Source organism: Balaenoptera musculus, chromosome 21 (genome assembly GCF_009873245.2).
Source record: "Balaenoptera musculus isolate JJ_BM4_2016_0621 chromosome 21, mBalMus1.pri.v3, whole genome shotgun sequence".
Lineage (NCBI taxonomy): Eukaryota > Metazoa > Chordata > Mammalia > Artiodactyla > Balaenopteridae > Balaenoptera > Balaenoptera musculus.
Genome location: NC_045805.1, coordinates 5,860,026 through 5,879,586, shown reverse-complemented (window position 1 = coordinate 5,879,586; position 19,561 = coordinate 5,860,026). Strand labels below are relative to the sequence as shown.

The following is a 19,561-nucleotide window of genomic DNA, read 5'->3' as shown; positions in this document are numbered from 1 at the left end:
CCGCGGAGCAACTGGGCCCATGAGCCACAACTACTGAGCCTGCGCATCTGGAGCCTGTGCTCCGCAACAAGAGAGGCCACGATAGTGAGAGGCCCGCGCACCGCAATGAAGAGTGGCCCCCGCTTGTCGCAACTAGAGAAAGCCCTCACACAGAAACGAAGACCCAACACAGCCAAAAATAAAATAATAAATAAAAATAATAAAAATAAAATTAAAAAACAAAAAAATGTATAGACGAAAAAATAAATAAATAAATAAATCTAGATATTTGGAAGGCCTAGTCCCCACCTCCTTCTTTTTCTTTTCCAGAATTTTGTGAACAATTTGTAGAACATCACTTTTCCATACAGAGTTTTAGAATCCCAAAAAATTATTTGGGAGTGTTACTGGAATTATTACATTGAATATATAAACTAATTTGAAAGGGAACTGGAATATTTCTGATAATGATACTTCACAGTCACTAACTAGATATATCTTGTCATGTTTCATATTTTCTTTTTGCCAGTAAAATCCCATATATTTGGGGGTATGTTTATTTATAGGATTCTTTTAGAATTTTTGCTACTGTTCATTGGATTTTTAATTAACCTTGCTTTGGTATTATTGACATATAGCAATACTCTTGATCATATATGGTGACCTTATGCCAAGTGTCCTTGCTGGTATCTCTTATTATTTCTAATTGTCTGTATTATCTCTTCAATCTACTATGGAGACAAGTATATCATCCTGAGTAACGACAAATTTGCCTTTCTTTCCAATTGTTCCTCTTCAATTCATTTTTCTTTTCTGATTGCATTGGTTAGGACATCTAAGACAGTGATGAATAGTAAAAGTGAGAGTAAGCATCCTTGTCCTGCTATTGACTGTACTCAGAATGCTTTTAATGTTTCACCATTAAATATAATGACACTTGTAGGTTTCTGTAGGATAGCCTAGATCTGTTTATTGATGTTCTACTCTGTTCCTAATTTCCTTACAATTTTTACCATAAATTACTATTGAATTTTATTAAATATATATCTACCAATGAGATGATCATATGGCTTTTCCCCTTTAAACATAAAAAATTAACTTTCAGATCTTTAACCATCCTTCCATTCCAACACATGTTACTTGGACATAACTATTTTTAAGACACTTTTAGATCTTTTAGTCTTTTATTTGATATTTTTACCTCTACTGTGAAAAATGATCTTCTGTATTCTTTCCTGTTTTTTCTACTCTCCCACTTACAATATTTTTTATCTCCAATGCTGCTAGAATAATCTTAATAAAATAAAAATCTAAGTATCTTATCCCCGTACTGAATACCCAGCAGTGGCTCCCCATGCTTCCTACACTAAATGCCAACAGTATGTCGACCAAGACCCCCTAGTCTGCCTCCTTTTTACCTCTTCAGTCCTCTTGATCAATGCATACCACCCACATCTCTATACTCCCGTCAGCTGATGTGCTTAAAATTCATTGAACAACTCATGCTTTTGTCACTTCAATGCTTTATTCATACTACTCCCCTGGCTAGAAAGCCTTTACCCTGATCCATGTGTCAGGAAAACCATCTTCAAGTTTTATGGCTCAGCCCCAGACTGTCTCTAGGAATTCATTACTGACATTTTGGGAGAAATTTTAACTATTCTCTTCTGTCCATACACACCATATAAAGCTCCACTGCAGCATCTGTTATAGCTTATAACTCCAACTGTTTTACCACTATATCAAGTATCACATTTTTTTCATCTTTGTACTGGCAATATCTAGCACTAAGTATGCTGTCTAGCAAATAACAAGTTTAAAATTGCTTGATGAATGGATTATACAGACAGATTTTACAAGTTCTGATTTTTAAGACCATTCCTAGACATCTTTTGAGCAACCTTGCTCTTAATTCTAGCCTATTCCTGATAATATCTTCTAATCATAAAAGCCATAGCTAATCAGTTTATTCCTAAGAAAACATGACTACACTGTGCATTGGTTTTGAAAAATAAGCACTGATTTGACTGAAGTTTGTATTATACTCACAAATCTACAGTTTCCTGTATGATAGACTTAAAAAAAATTAAGACTAAAGATTTGGTAAGACAAACTAACTTTCATAGTTGTGTGTGTGTGTGCGCACGTGCACACACGTGCTCACGTGTGTTTATATGTATTGAGTATTATCTCTTCGTCTGACATGTTGTTACACTATTTTAATATATTCCATCATTTATTCTTCTCAACAACTCCAGGTAGTACACAGTGTTATTATCAGTGTTATTATTGTGCCGATAAATAACAAAATACAATTACTGAAGCTTAGGGAGTTTAGATCACCTTTCCAAAGCAGTGAGACTAGGGACTGAAAACAGACTTTTCTAAATCAAAAAATGCAAAGAAAGTGCCATGACTTTGCCAGGGAAGGTTGATTTGTTCAGATTCACTTAGAAATTAATGAATTGGAGAATATAAAATTCTATTCAAGTTGATTTAAAAAGTAATATAACTTAACCTTTTTTTCCACCATTAACCCATCTGGGAAAAGTCTAAACTTTGTAATTCTATGCCTCCAAAGAGGCATGCTACTATATCGTAGTAGAATTTAATACCAAAAAATTAATTACTCCCCAAATCTACTTTTCCCTAGAAAAATAAAATAACTATAGCTCCTCTCAAGATAACACTGTCAAGTGCAAAATGTCCTGAGTCTTTGTTGAAAATTAAACCTGAGTATTTGCTGTCACTGTAGCAAGTTCAATGAACTTCTTGTTATCGCTGGGTATGTTTATCTTTGTAACCCAAGCAATGGTACCCAACAACTTGGCAATTAATCATTTTAAAATTAAAAGATTAAGTCCACTGAAAGCCTAATTATGAAAACTAGAAAAAAAAAAAAAAAAGAGTGCAAATAATTTCTAGCTTAGTTCACAAATAAACCTTTGAAAGGAATGCTTAATTAACTCTATGGTGTTGTTCTCCAAGAAAAGAACATATTCATTTTCCCTAGGAAATTAAACTTTTCATTGTTAGATATTCAAAGACTAAAGAAACTTAATTGAGATTCTTAAAAGATAGTAAGTAGGACTTGTTGCTATGACTCCAAAAACCAGCATGCAGCTTAATCAGCATCCATTGCAATCACTGGGAGGAAATGGCTATTTTAGTTCTTAGTTTTACTTCTAAAGATGCAGGGATCAAAACTGAAATTTGACCTAGAAGCTGTCATGGTTCTAAAGATGCTTGACAAAAGGTTTGGCAAGTGTTAATAGGAATAGGCAAACAACAACCAACAAAGCAGTCAGATTTCTCAAACTTTCAGGAGAGTAAAGTGCAGCAAACCAGCCAAGAGCCTAACAGCCAAAGATTATACCCAGTGCACCGTGATGGGCATGCTCATTGCTCTAATTTGTTGTCAGTGATCAAAGACTAGATGTTTTCTCATACTAAACACCCAAAAAATAAACAGGGAGCTACAGCCCCACTGGGACGGAAGAAGAAAGCCAGTGACCAAGAAGACAGAAGGACTGGCTGCACTTGAGAGCAAACAGCGACTTGCACCTCGATTCTGTAGTCCGTGCAGGAACTGGAAGATCAGAGGCACGCCTGCTGGTGCTACTGAGCAATCAGGGGTAGAGAGACACTCCCCGTACACATCTGAATCTAGAGATTCACCTGCCTGTAGCAGCGCATATTAATCTAAGAAAGCTTCAGTGGAAAATGAGAAGACATCATTACAGATATCCGATTAGTTTTTTTTTAAATTCACCTATCCAGAATGCATTGTTTTAATTATACAGTGTTTTATTTTAATTACGTTGCTTTGGGTCAGTCCCTTACATAGAAGATGGGGGAGAACTGAATGAGTCTTTCAACCCCAAGGATATAGCCTTCTTCAAATATTCATCATTTTGAACTTTAAAAGCCAAGGAAAAGCAAGAAACAGAAAAAAAAAACCAGAGTGGCAAAAAAGAAAGGAAATAGAAGAAAGCCCCAGAATTAGGGAGACCTACAAGTAAGAATGTGAAATCTAAGGTGTTAAGAAAAAGGGTCTTTCTTCTTTGCCCTTCATCTCAAATCATGCATATTAAATACAAAAAATAGGAAAAAGGAGAAAATATTGCATAATGCTAAATAATTGGGGATAAAAAAACTGTCGGTACTCTGTCATGATCAATACTTAACTATATCTCATCCTCTGATATCTAAAGTTTCAAATTTTTAATTTTTCAACTTAGCTTGAATAGTATAATTGCCCATTGTTATAATCTGTAATTAAATATGTAGAATTAAGTTATTTCATTTGTAATTAAGTGGATGGCTTTACATCTCTGAGTCAAATTTTATAAATTTCTGATTATATCACACGGTCAATGGGAAATTCGATCTTAAGAGCTTGTTTGAAGGTTCTATTTAGATAGCGAGTGAAGCCAATTGCATAATCTTCGTAAAATACCCTTTCATTCGGAAAGTCTGTCATCTTGCACAGTTTCCAGGGAGGACCACGTAGGTAGCAGGAAGTGACAGAACATCCCTCTGGACAAGTAGATCAGCACAGCAATCCTGAACCCCTGGGTTGACAGAAGTCATACCAGATGATCCTCTTATTTAATAACATGGGATTTGCTACATACAGTTCAGTTAACTGGCAATTGCCTGAACTGTGAATATTTTCAGTTTGTTTATGCTCATCCTTGTTGGCTTCTTCCTCTTGTTCATCAGAATACAACTTCTTCTCCTTGGTATTCCAACAGACAAAAAGACAGTTTTTCTTTTCATTATCTCTCACATTTCCTTCCTTTCTGCTTCATCTGTAACAAAATCTGCTAACTTCTTTATCACTCCCTGGCTGAGATGCTACAACTGCGTGATCGTGCACTAGAACCGTTTTCTCAGTCCTTGTGTGAAGGCTTCCTCCCATCTGTGTTGCAATAATCCAGGCTCTTGGACAAAAGATCAAGGGAGCTAAGAAGATTTGCAACAGAGTGGTCGGGGCTCTGGGCCATGCCTGAAGAGAAGGGAAATAATGATGGGCTGGAGCAGGGGGAAAGCAAACGAGGCTGTCAGGGCTCCAGAAGGACAGTGAGAAGGGTTAGAGTTGGAGAAACAGAGCGAGAGCACAAAGGTTAAGATGCTGTGACTAGCAGACCCCACTCTGCCCACCGCCGGGCACCATTCCCATGTGTTCTACACGATAGGAAGCCCTTGGAGCACACAGAGTGCGATGGGAATCACACCCTCTGGTGTTGTGCAATGTTACTGATGCTCTGAGCATGGCTGGTTTTATTTCACATAGTCAGCAAATCCCACTTAAGGACAGAATCCAGGGGTGAGTTACGAGAGCCAGGGTTGAGGGCGGTACGGGGATGGAAATGACTAGTCTTGAAAGGGATGCCCACGTGGGCCAACACGCTGGTAAGATCTGGGGGAACACAGTAAGAGAACAAAAGAGCTGAGGACGTAGTCTATACATGAACAGGACTGGCGGGAATATGCAGAGGTCAACTAGAAACTGACGTAGACAAATAGCCTGAACCTCAGAGGCAGACTTCTACTAGGCTGGCACCCCATGGCCCAGTCCAGAGGCCATGCAGAGTGGAAAAGTCAGGAGCTTTCATGCAAGACAGCTGGAGGGGAAGCAGGTTCAGGTGGGCCCCAGAGCACTCACCCCACCTCCACGGCTTTGCACCTGCTCCTCTGGGCTATGCCCACCTACTACCATCCTACCTTCTGACAGATTCACAGGAAGTCCAGGTCCTCTTCAAGGTCCCTTATTCAGAAAACCTCCCTGATGACTGCAGCCTCCACTGGTCTCTTCCATTCTGGACCAATAGCTTTAGCAATTATTAGTCTAGATCTCCATTATCTAATTTTATCAAATAGTTTTCTGTGTGTGGGTGAGTTTTTTATCTCCCAATTAATACATAAATCCTTTTGGAGCAGAAATTATAGTTACTCTGCATCCTTCGCTGTCATTATGTGTAGAAGGGCAGGCATGTGGTTGATCCTTAAGAAATACTTGTTCAGGGCTTCCCTGGTGGCGCAATGGTTGAGAATCCGCCTGCCAGTACAGGGGACACAGGTTCGAGCCCTGGTCCGGGAAGATCCCACATGCCACGGAGTGACTAAGCCCGTGTGCCACAACTACTGAGTCTGTGCTCTAGAGCCCGCGAGCCACAGCTACTGAGCCCATGAGCCACAAATACTGAAGCCCACGCACCACAACTACTGAAGCCCACGCGCCTAGAGCCCATGCTCCGCAGCAAGAGAAGCCACCGCAATGAGAAGCCCGCGCACCGCAACGAGTGGCCCCCGTTGGCCGCAACTAGAGAAAGCCCGCGCAGCAACAAAGACCCAACGCGGCCAAAAATAAATAAATTAAATAAATTTAAAAAAAACGTGTTCGGTCAAATCAATATCAAAATATACTTAAGGGACTTCCCTGGCGGTCCAGTAGATAAGACTCCGTGCTTCCACTGCAGGGGGCACAGGTTCAATCCCTGGTCGGAGAACTAAGATCCTGCATGCTGAGCAGCGGAGCCAAAGAAAATAAAATAAAATACATTTAAGAGTCTGCTTTTTTGGGGAGGAGTATTCTTTTTTAATTTAGTTTTTCACTTTCTTACATTTTTTCAGCTTTAATGAGGTATAACTGACAAACAATTGTATATATGTAAAGTACACATGATGACATATGCATACATTGTGAATGATTACAATTAAGTTCATTCACACATCCATCACCTCACATAGTTAGCTCTTTATTATGGTGAGAAACTTCACATCTACTCTCTAATAACTTCAAGTATATAATACACCGTATTATTTTACTGTGGAAGTGTTGGTGGCCTTAGGTACAATGATTCTGCCACAAGGATGATTTTAATATGATACAATGAGATATATGAGCTATCATTGGGATTTTTAATTCTTTTTACCTCCTTTGAGAGTATCACTTTACCTCCCAGTTTATTTAAACAGGATGTATTTATCATGTTATGTAAAGGGACGTTTATTAAAGTAATTGCTGTGAAATGATTGAAACTAATAACACTAATTTTTCTAGTGATCACTACTTCATTTATACCTAAGGAACCAATTACTTACAAATGATGCACTTATATTAATAGTTGCTCTGGATTTTTCTTCTCCAGAGACTTGTCACCCTGAGTTTACCTTCTCATCTATAATTAATAAACAAAATTGTACTCTTCTTTGTAACTCTTTCTTTAGGAAGGAAAGAATGTGTAAAACAGTGACAATAATGGGTCTTTGTCACACATATATGTAGCACTTCATCATTAATTTTTGTCCTTGTTGTACTATCTAGTAGAAAACCTGAAACAGGACTGCAGAAAACTCCCTTCATATCCCATGTCTGCTATCTGCGCTTCAAATCTAGGCTGAAGTAGATAGCTGACTTATCTCAATAATAGAAAATGTCTACTAAAATAAATATTACTGTGTATTTAGTCTTCAGCATTTTTTGAAAACGCAATTCCATTGCAGCATTTCCCTTTTACATAGTTTTTCTAATAAAAGAAATAACAAAATATTACACCCAGATGGAATTAGCCAGCAGTGAATTTTATTTTTATATTTTATATTTTATTTTATATTCTCATATGTCACCTCCTTCTTTATGCCCTAATATTTCTTTTTTAAATAGTGTTTGTTTGGGACTCATAGACTAGGATATAACCATGGTGGTATTTTTCACCAGCAGAGAACGTTGCTGATGGTTAAAAAACCAGTTCTAAGACTTGCAAAATGATTCCTTTTTAATTATAACAACCTCACAGGACACTATTGTGTACTCACACACGTAAAAATTAAACAAATCAAAGAAAATGCAGGAACAAGAACCCCCCCACACACACACACACACACACAAACATATAGCCACACACTTCAAAAGTTTAGGATCCTACCAGGATAAGGAATACAAACCTACATGTTAAAATATATCAACCAGTTCCCTCACTTATTACTGATATATTAATAATGATATATAATGAATTCTACGTGAGCAATGTAGCCTAACGAAGCCTGAGATAATTTCTGGAAATACGTATGCCTGGTGGTTTTTTTTTGTTTGTTTTGTTTTTTTTTTAATTAATTAATTTATTTATTTTTGGCTGTGTTGGGTCTTCGTTTCTGTGCAAGGGCTTTCTCTAGTTGCGGTGAGCGGGGGCCACTCTTCATCGCGGTGCGCGGGCCTCTCACTATCGCGGCCTCTCTTGTTGGGAGCACAGGCTCCAGACGCGCAGGCTCAGTAGTTGTGGCTCACGGGCCTAGTTGCTCCGCGGCATGTGGGATCCTCCCAGACCAGGGCTCGAACCCGTGTCCCCTGCATTGGCAGGCAGATTCTCAACCACTGCGCCACCAGGGAAGCCCCTGGTGTTTTATTTTGTTTCAGTTGTTCCTTTATCCTCACTTGGTAAGTATAAAAACATATACTTACGGCCATGAAGAAAGAAGAATACCAAAATCTTGTGGCTGAAGCCTCGAGAGTCTTCTTTGTTAGAAAGTCTAGGTTGAAGCCACAAAGAAATGAGTAAGAAGGACAGATCTGCTTGCCGTTTGAGAACCACTGCAATGAAACCATCCTCATGGATATGCTGTATTTATTTTTTGCCTGTTTATCAGCTTATGGGCACTTAGAGCTGAATGGAATCCTATGGGCCACTTAAGCCAAATCCTTCATTTGTACCTGAGGAAAAAGGGAACACAGATGGATAACAGCAGAGCTGACAAGAACCACACAGAAATCAGGAGATTTCTGGTCTAGGGAAACCACATTAAGCTTCATCTCTGTTGCTTCATTTAACTGTTTGAAATAGATCATAAATTTATCTGTATATTCTTAGTATTAAAGGTATAAATATCCTCTATAAATGAAATATGAGAAAAATAAACACAATATGTTTGTCAAAACAGACAAGTTACAACATCTTTACTGGACTTATTATAACACAATTTAAAACAATCAAGAAGCATGGTCTTTCATTAAAAAAAAAAAAAAAATAATCCTGGACTTCCCTGGTGGCACAGTGGTTAAGAATCCACCTGCCAATGCAGGGGACACGGGTTCAAGCTCTGGTCCGGGAAGATCCCACATGCTGCGGAGCAACTAAGCCCGCGAGCCACAACTACTGACCCCACGTGCCTAGAGCCCATGCTCCGCAACAAGGGAAGCCACTGCAATGAGAAGCCCGTCCACCGGAACGAAGAGTAGCCCCCGCTCGCCGCAACTAGAGAAAGCCCGCACGCAGCAACAAAGACCCAATGCAGTCAAAAATAAATAAATAATTTTTAAAAAATCCTCAAATGGCATCATTCTTATAGACAAAATATATATAATTTTTTACTTTAAAAACCCTGTTTAAGTAATACCAAATAGTTCCTGTGATTAATCACTCTGTACTACGTTGCCCAGGGATCCTGACATTGCAGGGCTCCGGCAGTTTATGCCTCTCCCTGAGGTCACTCTCTTTTTCTTAAAATATGAAGGAAATCTTGCAGTTCTTTTCTACTTGATAAAAATCTTCTTTTGACCTTGGATCCACCCAAATCCTTTCTTTCTCTCTCTCTCCTTCCTCTTCCCCCTTCTTCCCTCCGTCCTCTTTCTTCTTTTTAGTCCTTGAAATCTGCTCCATGAGAGCAGGTTTGTATCTTCACCCCTTTATTAAAAGTACTGTAACTTCAATGGGCTTATATCAATGAAAAATCCGTCGATGCAAAAGGAATGTCATTCCTCTATTCTTCCTTCTGTTGGGCTAGACGCTGCAGGTCCCTAGTTTCTCAAAACGCTGTCCTTCTTGGACTCTCCTGCAGTTGAACGAACTCTGTCTCGTCTGTTTTCAGAGGATTCTTCTAGGGCTGTTTGCCTTCACGTTTCCCATCTCATTGGGGCCTTTGGCCCAGTGTTGAAACCCTCCCAGAACCACAGCCCTAACCCTGTCATTCCACAGTTCTGCCTTCTTTCCTGTCTCCTGCCATGACTAATTCTAAATACAGTTTTCATCATAAGAGTCAAATGCTGTATTTCTGTAACTTTCTACTAAGTTAGTGAGGTCAACAGTGTTAGACAAACAGCTTAAGGGCGAGAGTGTTTGTTGTGTTTTTGCCAATTATCTAGAAGGTTCCGTCTTCAGAATCTGGACGTGACCTCAAATAACGGGGGAGAAAATACACATTCACAACTAAGCATCACAGATGTAGAAGTAAGGCACTGAGAGTGCACAGAAAAGGCAGACTTTCATTAGATGCAGTGCTTACCAAATTCCAGGCACTTGTGCCCCACAGTCACGGTTTTTACCAGATTCTCCTAGCAATGTGTAAAAATAGAATACTTGACTCAGCATTTATTACATTCAAAGTTTTCAAATACCCCTCTTTTTTTCTAGAAGCACCCCTGTAAGATAAATATTGTTGGTTTTATCCCCACCAATTATAAACTGAAGCCCAGAAGGTTAAGTGACAAAAGTGCCCAAGTTCCGTGGCTAATTAGTGGATAAATGAGAATAAAAATTTACTGAAATACTTATGTTTTAACGACTTCTACAGAACAAAATTGCCTCCAGGTATATGGTTTGTCCCATATTTAAGTATCATCATTATTCTCCTTTACTTGATATTTTAAAACACAATTTACATTTTTACTAAAATATATTTTAAATGAAACTTTAAATCTCTACCTTAAATAGAAAGTCAGTATTTCTTATTTTAAAAACAATGAAAAAAAAAAAAAAAACTATGATTACCAAAGGCTCAAAGTCTAGGTCCTGCCCTCTCTTTATTAAAAAGGGGAACTCTCTGAAATATCACTGATACTCTTTAATTATTCAATCTTTTTTTGACGTGAGTACCATTTTACCTCTCAGTTTCTTTAAACCTGGATGCCTTTATTATGTAAAGGGAGATCTGTTAAGGTAACTGCTGTGAAATGAATATAACTAGTAACACTAAATTAGGATTTCTTTTTGACTTAATCAAAAGAATTGAAAGAATATTGAGATGAGAATAACTTTATCACTGCAACACTCAACTTTATTTAATGCCATGTCCTTGAACCACCTAAAATGGAAAGGCAGTATAACATAGAATCCCTGGAGCCAGAGGGTCTCAGTTCAGAATCCCTCTTGACTGTTTACTAGTTAGGTTACCCTGAGCAAATTATTTAAACCTCTCTGTGTAAAAATGAAGATGATGATAATAACACACATCATAGGATTGTTTGGAAGATTAAACTACTAAGTACTTATAAAGCATTGTAAATAGTGCATGGCACATATTAAATAGTGTAGAAGTATTTGTGAAATATATAAAATAAAAATACTGGGGACTTCCCTGGTGGCACAGTGGTTAAGACTCCGCGCTCCCAATGCAGGGGGCCCGGGTTCGATCCCTGCTCAGGGAACTAGATCCCACATGCATGCCGCAACTAAGAGTTTGCATGCCACAACTAAGGAGCCTGCCTGCCGCAACTAAGACCCGGCACAACCAAAGAAATAAATAAAATAAATATTAAAAAGTAAAAAGAAGCATTATCATAACTCATTTGTCGAACATTTAAAAAAAAAAAAACTTTGCATTTCACTAGCATATATCCCATGCTTAGGAAAACACTAAGCTGGGCAGATAGTGGAAATTTTTCATACAGGAAATATATTTAAGCTGACAATAGTTTTGCTTTTCCATTGGGAAATAGAAAGGACGTGCCATGGAGTAAAGACGAGCATGATCAAATAGTTGGAGGTAAGAAAAGGCTGAGGGTGAGTAGATGAAATTAGTTTGTAGTTTCTTTCGGTTAAGGGATAAAATGCATGAGCGATAATAGCAGGAAATGGAGTTGGGGAGGTCAGCGACACGATTAAGAGCTGTGCTTGAGTGGGGTGTCTTGATCATCACATGGGGGTGATTAGGAGGAGGCCAAAGCGGGGAAGTAACTGGCAGTGAAAAGACCACTAAGGTCCAGGCTGGAAGGGGGTGAGGGACTGGCGGAAAGCAACGGCAATGACACAGGATAAGACAGTGCGGACGGTCGGAGGGCTAATGACGTTTGCTCCACAAGGCCAGGTCTATTCGAGTCATCAAGAAAAAGAAAGAGGCGGGGGCTTCCCTGGTGGCGCAGTGTTTGAGAATCTGCCTGCCAATGCAGGGGATACGGGTTCGAGCCCTGGTCTGGGAAGATCCCACATGCCGCGGAGCAACTGGGCCCGTGAGCCACAACTACTGAGCCTGCGCGTCTGGAGCCTGTGCTCCGCAACAAGAGAGGCCGCGATAGTGAGAGGCCCGCGCACCGCGATGAAGAGTGGCCCCCGCTCGCCGCAACTAGAGAAAGCCCTCGCACAGAAACGAAGACCCAACACAGCCATAAATTAATTAATTAATTAATTAAAAATTAAAAAAGAAAGAGGAGGAAGAGGGCAAAGGAAGAGAGGAGGGAACCAGTCAGATCCCGGCAGGAGGAACCCCGTTTTGCAGGCGTTGAGGTTGAAGCGCTAGAGGGGCGGCTGGGTGGAGACAGCTGACACTGAAGCCCAGTGACACGGCTTCGGGAGTTACGCGCACATAAGTAACACTTGGAACCATGAGACGGGAAATCATTAGTAATTTTCAGAGGGAGAGTTTCAGTAAACTCTGGAGAGCATCACCCCATCCTAAGGCTAAGAAGTGACTGGTAAGGAAGGAAAGAGCAACTAGACAGAGACTTCCTCAGGTTAAGTCTCAACAGGACACAAGTGAGGAGTAGCATCTGTCACGGCGCTCAGCCAGCTTGATGGGCGACAGAGGCTTTCTGGAAGAGCCAGTTCTCGAAGCGTGTCCTAGGCTTCAGCCTCAACACTGGTTGAACCACATGTTAGCACTGAAGGTCCACCAGTCAAGCCCAAACCTTCTGAATTTGAATCTTGGCAGTGGGGCCCAGCAATTAGTACTGAACGTATTCTCTGCGTTATTCTATTTAGACAATAAATGCGGAGGTTCTAGAAAAAGAAGTCTTACAGAAACAGCAAGAGGTATTTATTGTGCTATCATTATATAGTTTGGGTAGATCTCGTACATCGTAGAGAAAGTAGTGCGTGACTATTTTGACAGGTCATCTTAACAAACTAAAGAAGAATTTAACTCCATGTCATAGTACCTTCTGAACTCCTCAGGCATTATTCCAGTTCTGTTGGTTATATAGGTCAGGCCTTTATTTCTTGTTGAGATGTGCTTTTTGTTTGTCTGCCACATCATGACTACCGGGCACAGAGTATGTGGCTTCATATTATCTACCCTCATTTCCTCACCTCTTGTCAAACAGTTGAAAATAGAATGACCTCAAATCAGTCAGGTTGAAACAGAATCTAATTCTTTTTTAAGGCCTCTGAGTTTCTAGGTTGAAACTAATTCCGTCCTGGACTTTAAACCCATCGCATTTACCCTAATTTTTCTTTGTTTTTCGACTGTCTAGGAGAAAGACCTATATTTTTGTATCATAAATGACAGCTCTGACTCTTTCCTGTTAAAAATAATAAAATGAGATTTACATTTAAAGTTTTAATAAACTGAATCTTACATGTTTAATCTAGAAACATATCTTTCAAAAAATAAGTACAGTTAAGACTACACTTATTTTTAGTTGCACCATACCAATTCCAATTATGTATTTTGTACAGTTAACACGTTTCTGAAAAATAAAGCAAGCTTCTGAACAGTTCGCTACAAAACATTTAGTTTATTATGACAAGAGGATATTGAATAAAGGATTTATGCTAATTGACCTACCTTCCAATTTATGACATAAACTCAAATTTAAGTAAAATAAACAGTAATTTACAACAGCCTTAGAAACTTCAAATTTAAATTAAAATAAGACATATTAGCTGATCGTATTTGAAATTATTCTGAGTAGAGCTTATCCCAGCATTTTATTAACACATTTCCACCCAGGCACGAATTTCCACACTCAAATGTTTTACTGTGAAACTTTAGTGTGACTATCTGGACTTCTTCATAGTTCTAACTAAAGTTTCAATGCTTTACCATGTGTTTCAGAAAACCTGTATCAAATTTTCAGTTGTAAACCTGACGATGTCTCTACTGTGAAACACACTTACATCTCTTTCAGGAATGAGATCCAGTAGCTGCCTACCTCAGTTTCTTCTCTCCTCCTCTCCTCGGATCAGGAGGAAAGGGGGTCTAATGCCCCTCCTCTTGAATTTGACTGTCCTGAATGATTTTTGTGACCATCAGAAGACAGCTGAAGTGATGTTTTGGGACCTAAGGTGTTCTAGGTTATAAGAGGCCTTGCAGCTTCGGCCGGGTTTTTTCTTGGAACACTTTTCTAGGGCTGATCCCTCTTGGAACCCAGCCACCATGTTGTGAAAAGTCCAAGCCACTTGGAGGCAACCCCACCTGAAGTCCCAGACAACAGCCAGCATGCTGTCAGCTACAGGTGGGAGCTACTTTAGACGACCAGCCCAACCAAGTCTTCAGATGCTTGAACCCCCGGCAGATACTCAACTGCAAGGCAGGAGACCTCAAATGAGAATTGCTCAGCAGTCAGCCCACAGAACCATGAGAGGTAATAACAAATTGATGTTTTAATTCACTAGTTATGGAGATAGCTGTTACGCAGTGAAGATAACCAGAATATTAATCTTTCTCTGCTCAGGTTCAGACTATCAGACGTTTATAATTTTCTAGGGAATATAACATACTAGAGGCCAACTGACCCTTGAAAAGTTTTGCCCAGTAGTCTAGCATCTTTAACATGTTCTTGATTTGTTTAATGGAAATAGCTCGAGCTTATCTTTTTACATGTTTTTCCCTCTAATGGTTACTAAATCAAGATCTGAGCTACATAAATGTACAGAATCATGCCCAACCCCTCATCAAACAAAAGAGGAAACAGGATCCCCAAGATTTGCATAATCCACCCAAAGATTATCATTTGCTTCTCCTGCTTCATATCTTGGCTCTTTATACCTTGTTGACAACTGCCTCTAGGGGTCATACTTTCCTGAAAAAAAAAAGTGTGAGTTCAAGACAATACCATGTCTCATTATTCTTGGCCTAAATTTGCAAATAATTTTACAGATCCTTAACCAAGTCCATTTTTACTGAAATTGAATGACAGCAAAATATTTCTGTCTGATATTCTCCTCTTGTCAAAATTTCTGGACTCCTAGATCTAACACTGAAAGTTAAAGATGTCACATTTCACTGTTCTAATTTTAGGGCATTGATACACATTATGTAGTTGATGTTTCTCTTCCAGCAAACAGTGTTTCTCCTCCTTCCCTTTCCCTCAACCCACCTCCCTATACTCCTACCTCTAGACAGACAATTCATATATTATATGGATTTACCTCTCACCAAAGATTGGTGACCTTCTAACTTTTATTTTCCTTCTTGTTCTTGCCCTCTGATTAATTTCTCACTGTATGTTTCCCATCTACTAACATTTGTCTTTAGATGTCTAACCATCACCTTTTAACTAACATTTCAAAAATGAAATTAATCTTCTGTCCAAAGCATCCAGAAAATAAACCATCTGTTTTATCCTTTAAATAATCTATCAAGGGACCTACTATATCCCCAATCCTCAAGGTTTCAAATCTCCAGAAAATCCCTCTTATTCATTCTCTTCTTTATTGCTTAATTTCCTAATTTTATAGACTTTTCATTAGAAATATCATTCATCTATCTTTTTTTCCCTCCATTTCCACTATTGCCACTCTTCCACTAGGACTGAGCTAGACATGTACCACATCATTTCAGGATTACTGTGACAACTGGTTCTGTCCTCTCCAATTTATCCTGTGTCTTAAACAACACTGCTCAATTTATCTTCCTTAAACACTAATTTCATTACAATTCTTCTTTGCTCAAGAACATTCCATGATTCTCTACTACCACTTACATAAATTCTAAATTCCTCTGGTTGCTTTTGAAGGCTCTCCAAAATCAAGTCCCATCTTGTCAACCCAGGTCCATGTCTTACAGCTCCGCTCCCCCAAATTCCTTCCTGCTTTGGGTAGGGGCCCATTATTCTATCTAGAACACCTCTTCCCAAACCCTTCGCATCCATCCAAATACCACCAGGCTCAATACCACTCCCTCCATGAAACTTTCCATGATAATATCTAAATAATGAACTAAATAATGTCCAACATCACCTTTTAAATAAAACAAAGAACGGTAAGTGACGTGGTTAGAGGAGAAATATAAAATATCCCCCCACCTATCTCACACTGGAGCCTGGAATTTCATAATTAGAGACCATGTGGGTTAAAGTTAACCTTGCAGCTAAAATATAAATATTCTTAGCAAGGAGTCAGTCCTGCATTTTTTCAGTATGAAATGCTTCATCATATCCTTTCTGGAGAGCAAAATTCAGGTGCAGAGGGAAAGCCTGTTGCATACCTAGCTTAGCTGAAGGCATCACTGAGGAAAGAAAATACATAAAAGGAGGAAGCAAGGGATACCAAAATCTCAATTTGCCTACTTTGCAAATAACTTTTTTTTGAGGATTAGCCTTGTGCATTATAAATAACTATCAATTATTCAGAATATTTGATTAACCAATTACTCTCATTCTTCCACGATGCTACAGTATGGATTTCTTCTTCTGAGTCAAGCAAGAATTGATTGCTATATTCACTCCCAGAGCACCATCTTCCTTTTTTTAAATGATGAATTTCAGTTGTCATGACACCAGAAAAAGATGGATTCAGTTTGCTGGCATAGTGAGGCGTTCTGCTACACTGCTTTCCCCTTTATCCTAGCAATTTGGACTCCAATGCTAAACCCTCACCCCCCTACTACCTCTAAATAAAAGAAGTTCTAAGTAATGTGTTTTTCACAAGTAAATGAAAAGAAGAGGAGAGAGATGACCTGAAGTGACCAAGTGTTTCCTCTCTAGTTTCTGGACAGGCTTCCTTCCTTCTTTCTCTCATCGGTCCCCCTCGGCTCCTTCCTTGGCTCTTCCTATTTGTGGACCGCGTGTCTGGGTCACTGTCCTGAGTGCTGGCCTCACGCTCTCACTCTAGCGCTACCCACTTGTTCCTTTCTCTACTTCCCTGACCTCTGGGTTCTCACCTGCTTCCTCTATCCACTCTCTCCTACTAGCCATCTGACACCTACATGAGTTTTTAGTGACCTCGATTACAATAGGAAAAGGTAGTCCATTCCTGGCAGAAAAAGGAAGAGACAAACTTTAGGTATCTGTCAGTTTACAGGTAGGACAGAGAAGTCTTCAAGCTCAGGATTGGCAGAAGAGCTCAGGTGCTAACTCCACCCCCTGCCCCGGAGAACACTCTCCTGTAACCTGGGATCGTGTGTAATGTATCCAAGAACATTGAAGTAAAAGCCAAGACCAACTGTTTTCATTATAGCTTGGAAATGCAACCTAGAGAAATAATTAACTGCAAAATTATGTGTACTTTACCCGTTGATAGACAGTCCACTCAAGCTTAAGGTTACAAGGCAAAAATGTCATTCTTTCTAGAGATTTTATGTTGGATCCAAATAGCATCTTAATGTTTTTAGTAAAATGAATCGGTTACATCAGTCAATTATTTTGGTTTTCCATTTATGAGAGCTTTTTCCCTCTATGTGCTATTCTAGCAAGAGTTTATATGCCTATGTATTTAGAAAGAAAGGCAAGAAAGAAGGGAGAGAGAGAGGGAGGGAGGGAGGAAGAGCCTGAAACTCATTCTGCCATACTTGGGAAAATGTTTTATCTTTCCTTTTTAACTTGAAAACATTCCTTCCGTTTCAGAAAACTTTTAAAGACAGTTCTTCTTGCAGATCATCTGCAACACTATTTTATTCAAAGGCCCTAAAAATGGGTCTTTCTAAAACTTCTCCAGAATCACGCAAGAGAATATACATGTCTTGACCACAATTAACATTCACAGGCAAAAATGTCCTCGGCTTTCTCTTTTTTCCTTTCTTCCAAGTTGGCCAGCGTCTATGAACGGCACCGATTAGCAGTCAAAGCATCCCCTAACCCTCGAGCCTGTGGGAATTTAGGAATTTGCACCCGAGCACGTCAATCCCAAAGGCCTCCTTTACCCTGGAAGAAATCCCTGACAACAAAGGACAAGCGAGAGGCCGGGGGAGGGGCGTAACGCGCTCGGACGCGAAGCACCGAGAACGCGGGCGTCGACGAGCCAGCCGGGCCGCCGGTGGGTCGCTCGCTGCTCAGTAACCGTGAGCGGCGGCACGGCCGGGCCCCCTCCGGCCTCCGGGCCGGGCCGCGCCGCCTCTGCAGGGCGCGTGACGCCTGCTCTCCGGCCCCCGCGCCCAAGCCTCCTCGTGGGACGCCGCCTCCTCGGGCTCCGCTTGGCCCGACGGGTTCACACCCGCTCCCCCTCCGCCCACCCACACTCCCGGGGCCGTTGCAGCTGCAGCCGCTCAGCTCCGAAGCGGGCGGGCCCCGTCTAGAAACTTGAGCGGAGCGGCGCGCGCCCCAGCGCCCCGGGACCGGGACCGGGGCCGGGACGGGCAGCCCGCGCCCCTCGCCACCGGCCCAGCTCTGCTGGAGGCACGTCGGCCTCCAGCCTCCACGACAAGCCTTTTGTGCCGCGGTGGCGGCCCGCCGAGGCGGGGGCTGGAAAGGGTCCCCAACTCGCCCCGTCCCAGCGCCTTCCCGCACGCAAACCTGGGCGAATGGAAAGTGCACGACGTCGCCACTCCTCGAGCCCCGTCTCAACTTGCTCGCCGAACCGCACACTGAAACGTGGCACACGTGGGGACAGCCACCCCGCCCCCCGACTCTCCTTATCCTCCCCCCGACCCCGGGCCGCCCGCGCGCGGCGACCCCCGGGCCGCGGTCCTACCCCGGCGCCCGGGAAAAGTCCACAGACGGACGGGGGAGGCGGGGAGCGATGCGGTCCGAGGCCGACCGACACCCACTTTCTTCCCGCCACAGCCGCCCCCGAGGCCGAGCCTCACTCACCCATGGCGCCGCGTCCCCCTTCCCTGCGGCCCCTCCGGAGCGCAAGCGGCCGGCGCAGCCCGGGGCCGAGGGCTCCGCGCGCCTCCCCTGCTCCGCGCGCCGCGGCGAGTGACGGCCTCGCCCCTCCCAGCCTCGCCGGCTCCCGGGGCTCCCGGCTCCGCGGCGGCCGCGCAGACCCCTCCCTCTTCCCACCTGCGCCGCGGGCGACTGGCTGCGGCCTCGCGGTTCCCGCCGCGCCCCCCCCCCGCCCCGGGCCCCCTCCCCTCCCCGCTCAGGCCCGGGCGAGCCACGTGCAAACGCCCTTCCCCGCCCCCCTACGTTAAACACACATTACACACCCGCACCGTCTCAGCGCCCCACGGACGACCGGGTAGCCAAGATAATCGTCCCCAACGTGGAGAGCAGGAAAGATTCTTCCAGAAGAGTTTGATGGGATGATTTCTACATTCCCTAAAATCTTCTCTTGTTTTCAGTATTCCAGTTTTTCCCTTAATAACAACATTAAGGCAATAGGAAGAGAAAATTCTCCCTTGAATTTATGTCTCTTTTCTTTCTTCTCTGTTAAATATATTTCTTTCTGTAACCTGGTAAAGCTATAAAGTCCTAAAAGAGACACACACA

The 19,561-nt window shown here is 41.6% G+C and overlaps 1 protein-coding gene across 1 annotated transcript in view; it reads right to left on the bottom strand.

The window, feature by feature from the left end:
• The window catches only part of GPM6A (glycoprotein M6A), a 260,268-nt gene extending 241,193 nt beyond the window's left edge, over window positions 1–19,075 (bottom strand). Inside the window, exon 1 of the mRNA XM_036838928.1 lies at window positions 18,941–19,075. Within this exon, the coding sequence (XP_036694823.1) occupies window positions 18,941–18,944 (4 nt within the window). The 5' untranslated portion in view covers window positions 18,945–19,075. The remainder of the gene's footprint in view (window positions 1–18,940) is intronic.
• Between the last annotated feature and the right edge of the window lie 486 nt (window positions 19,076–19,561).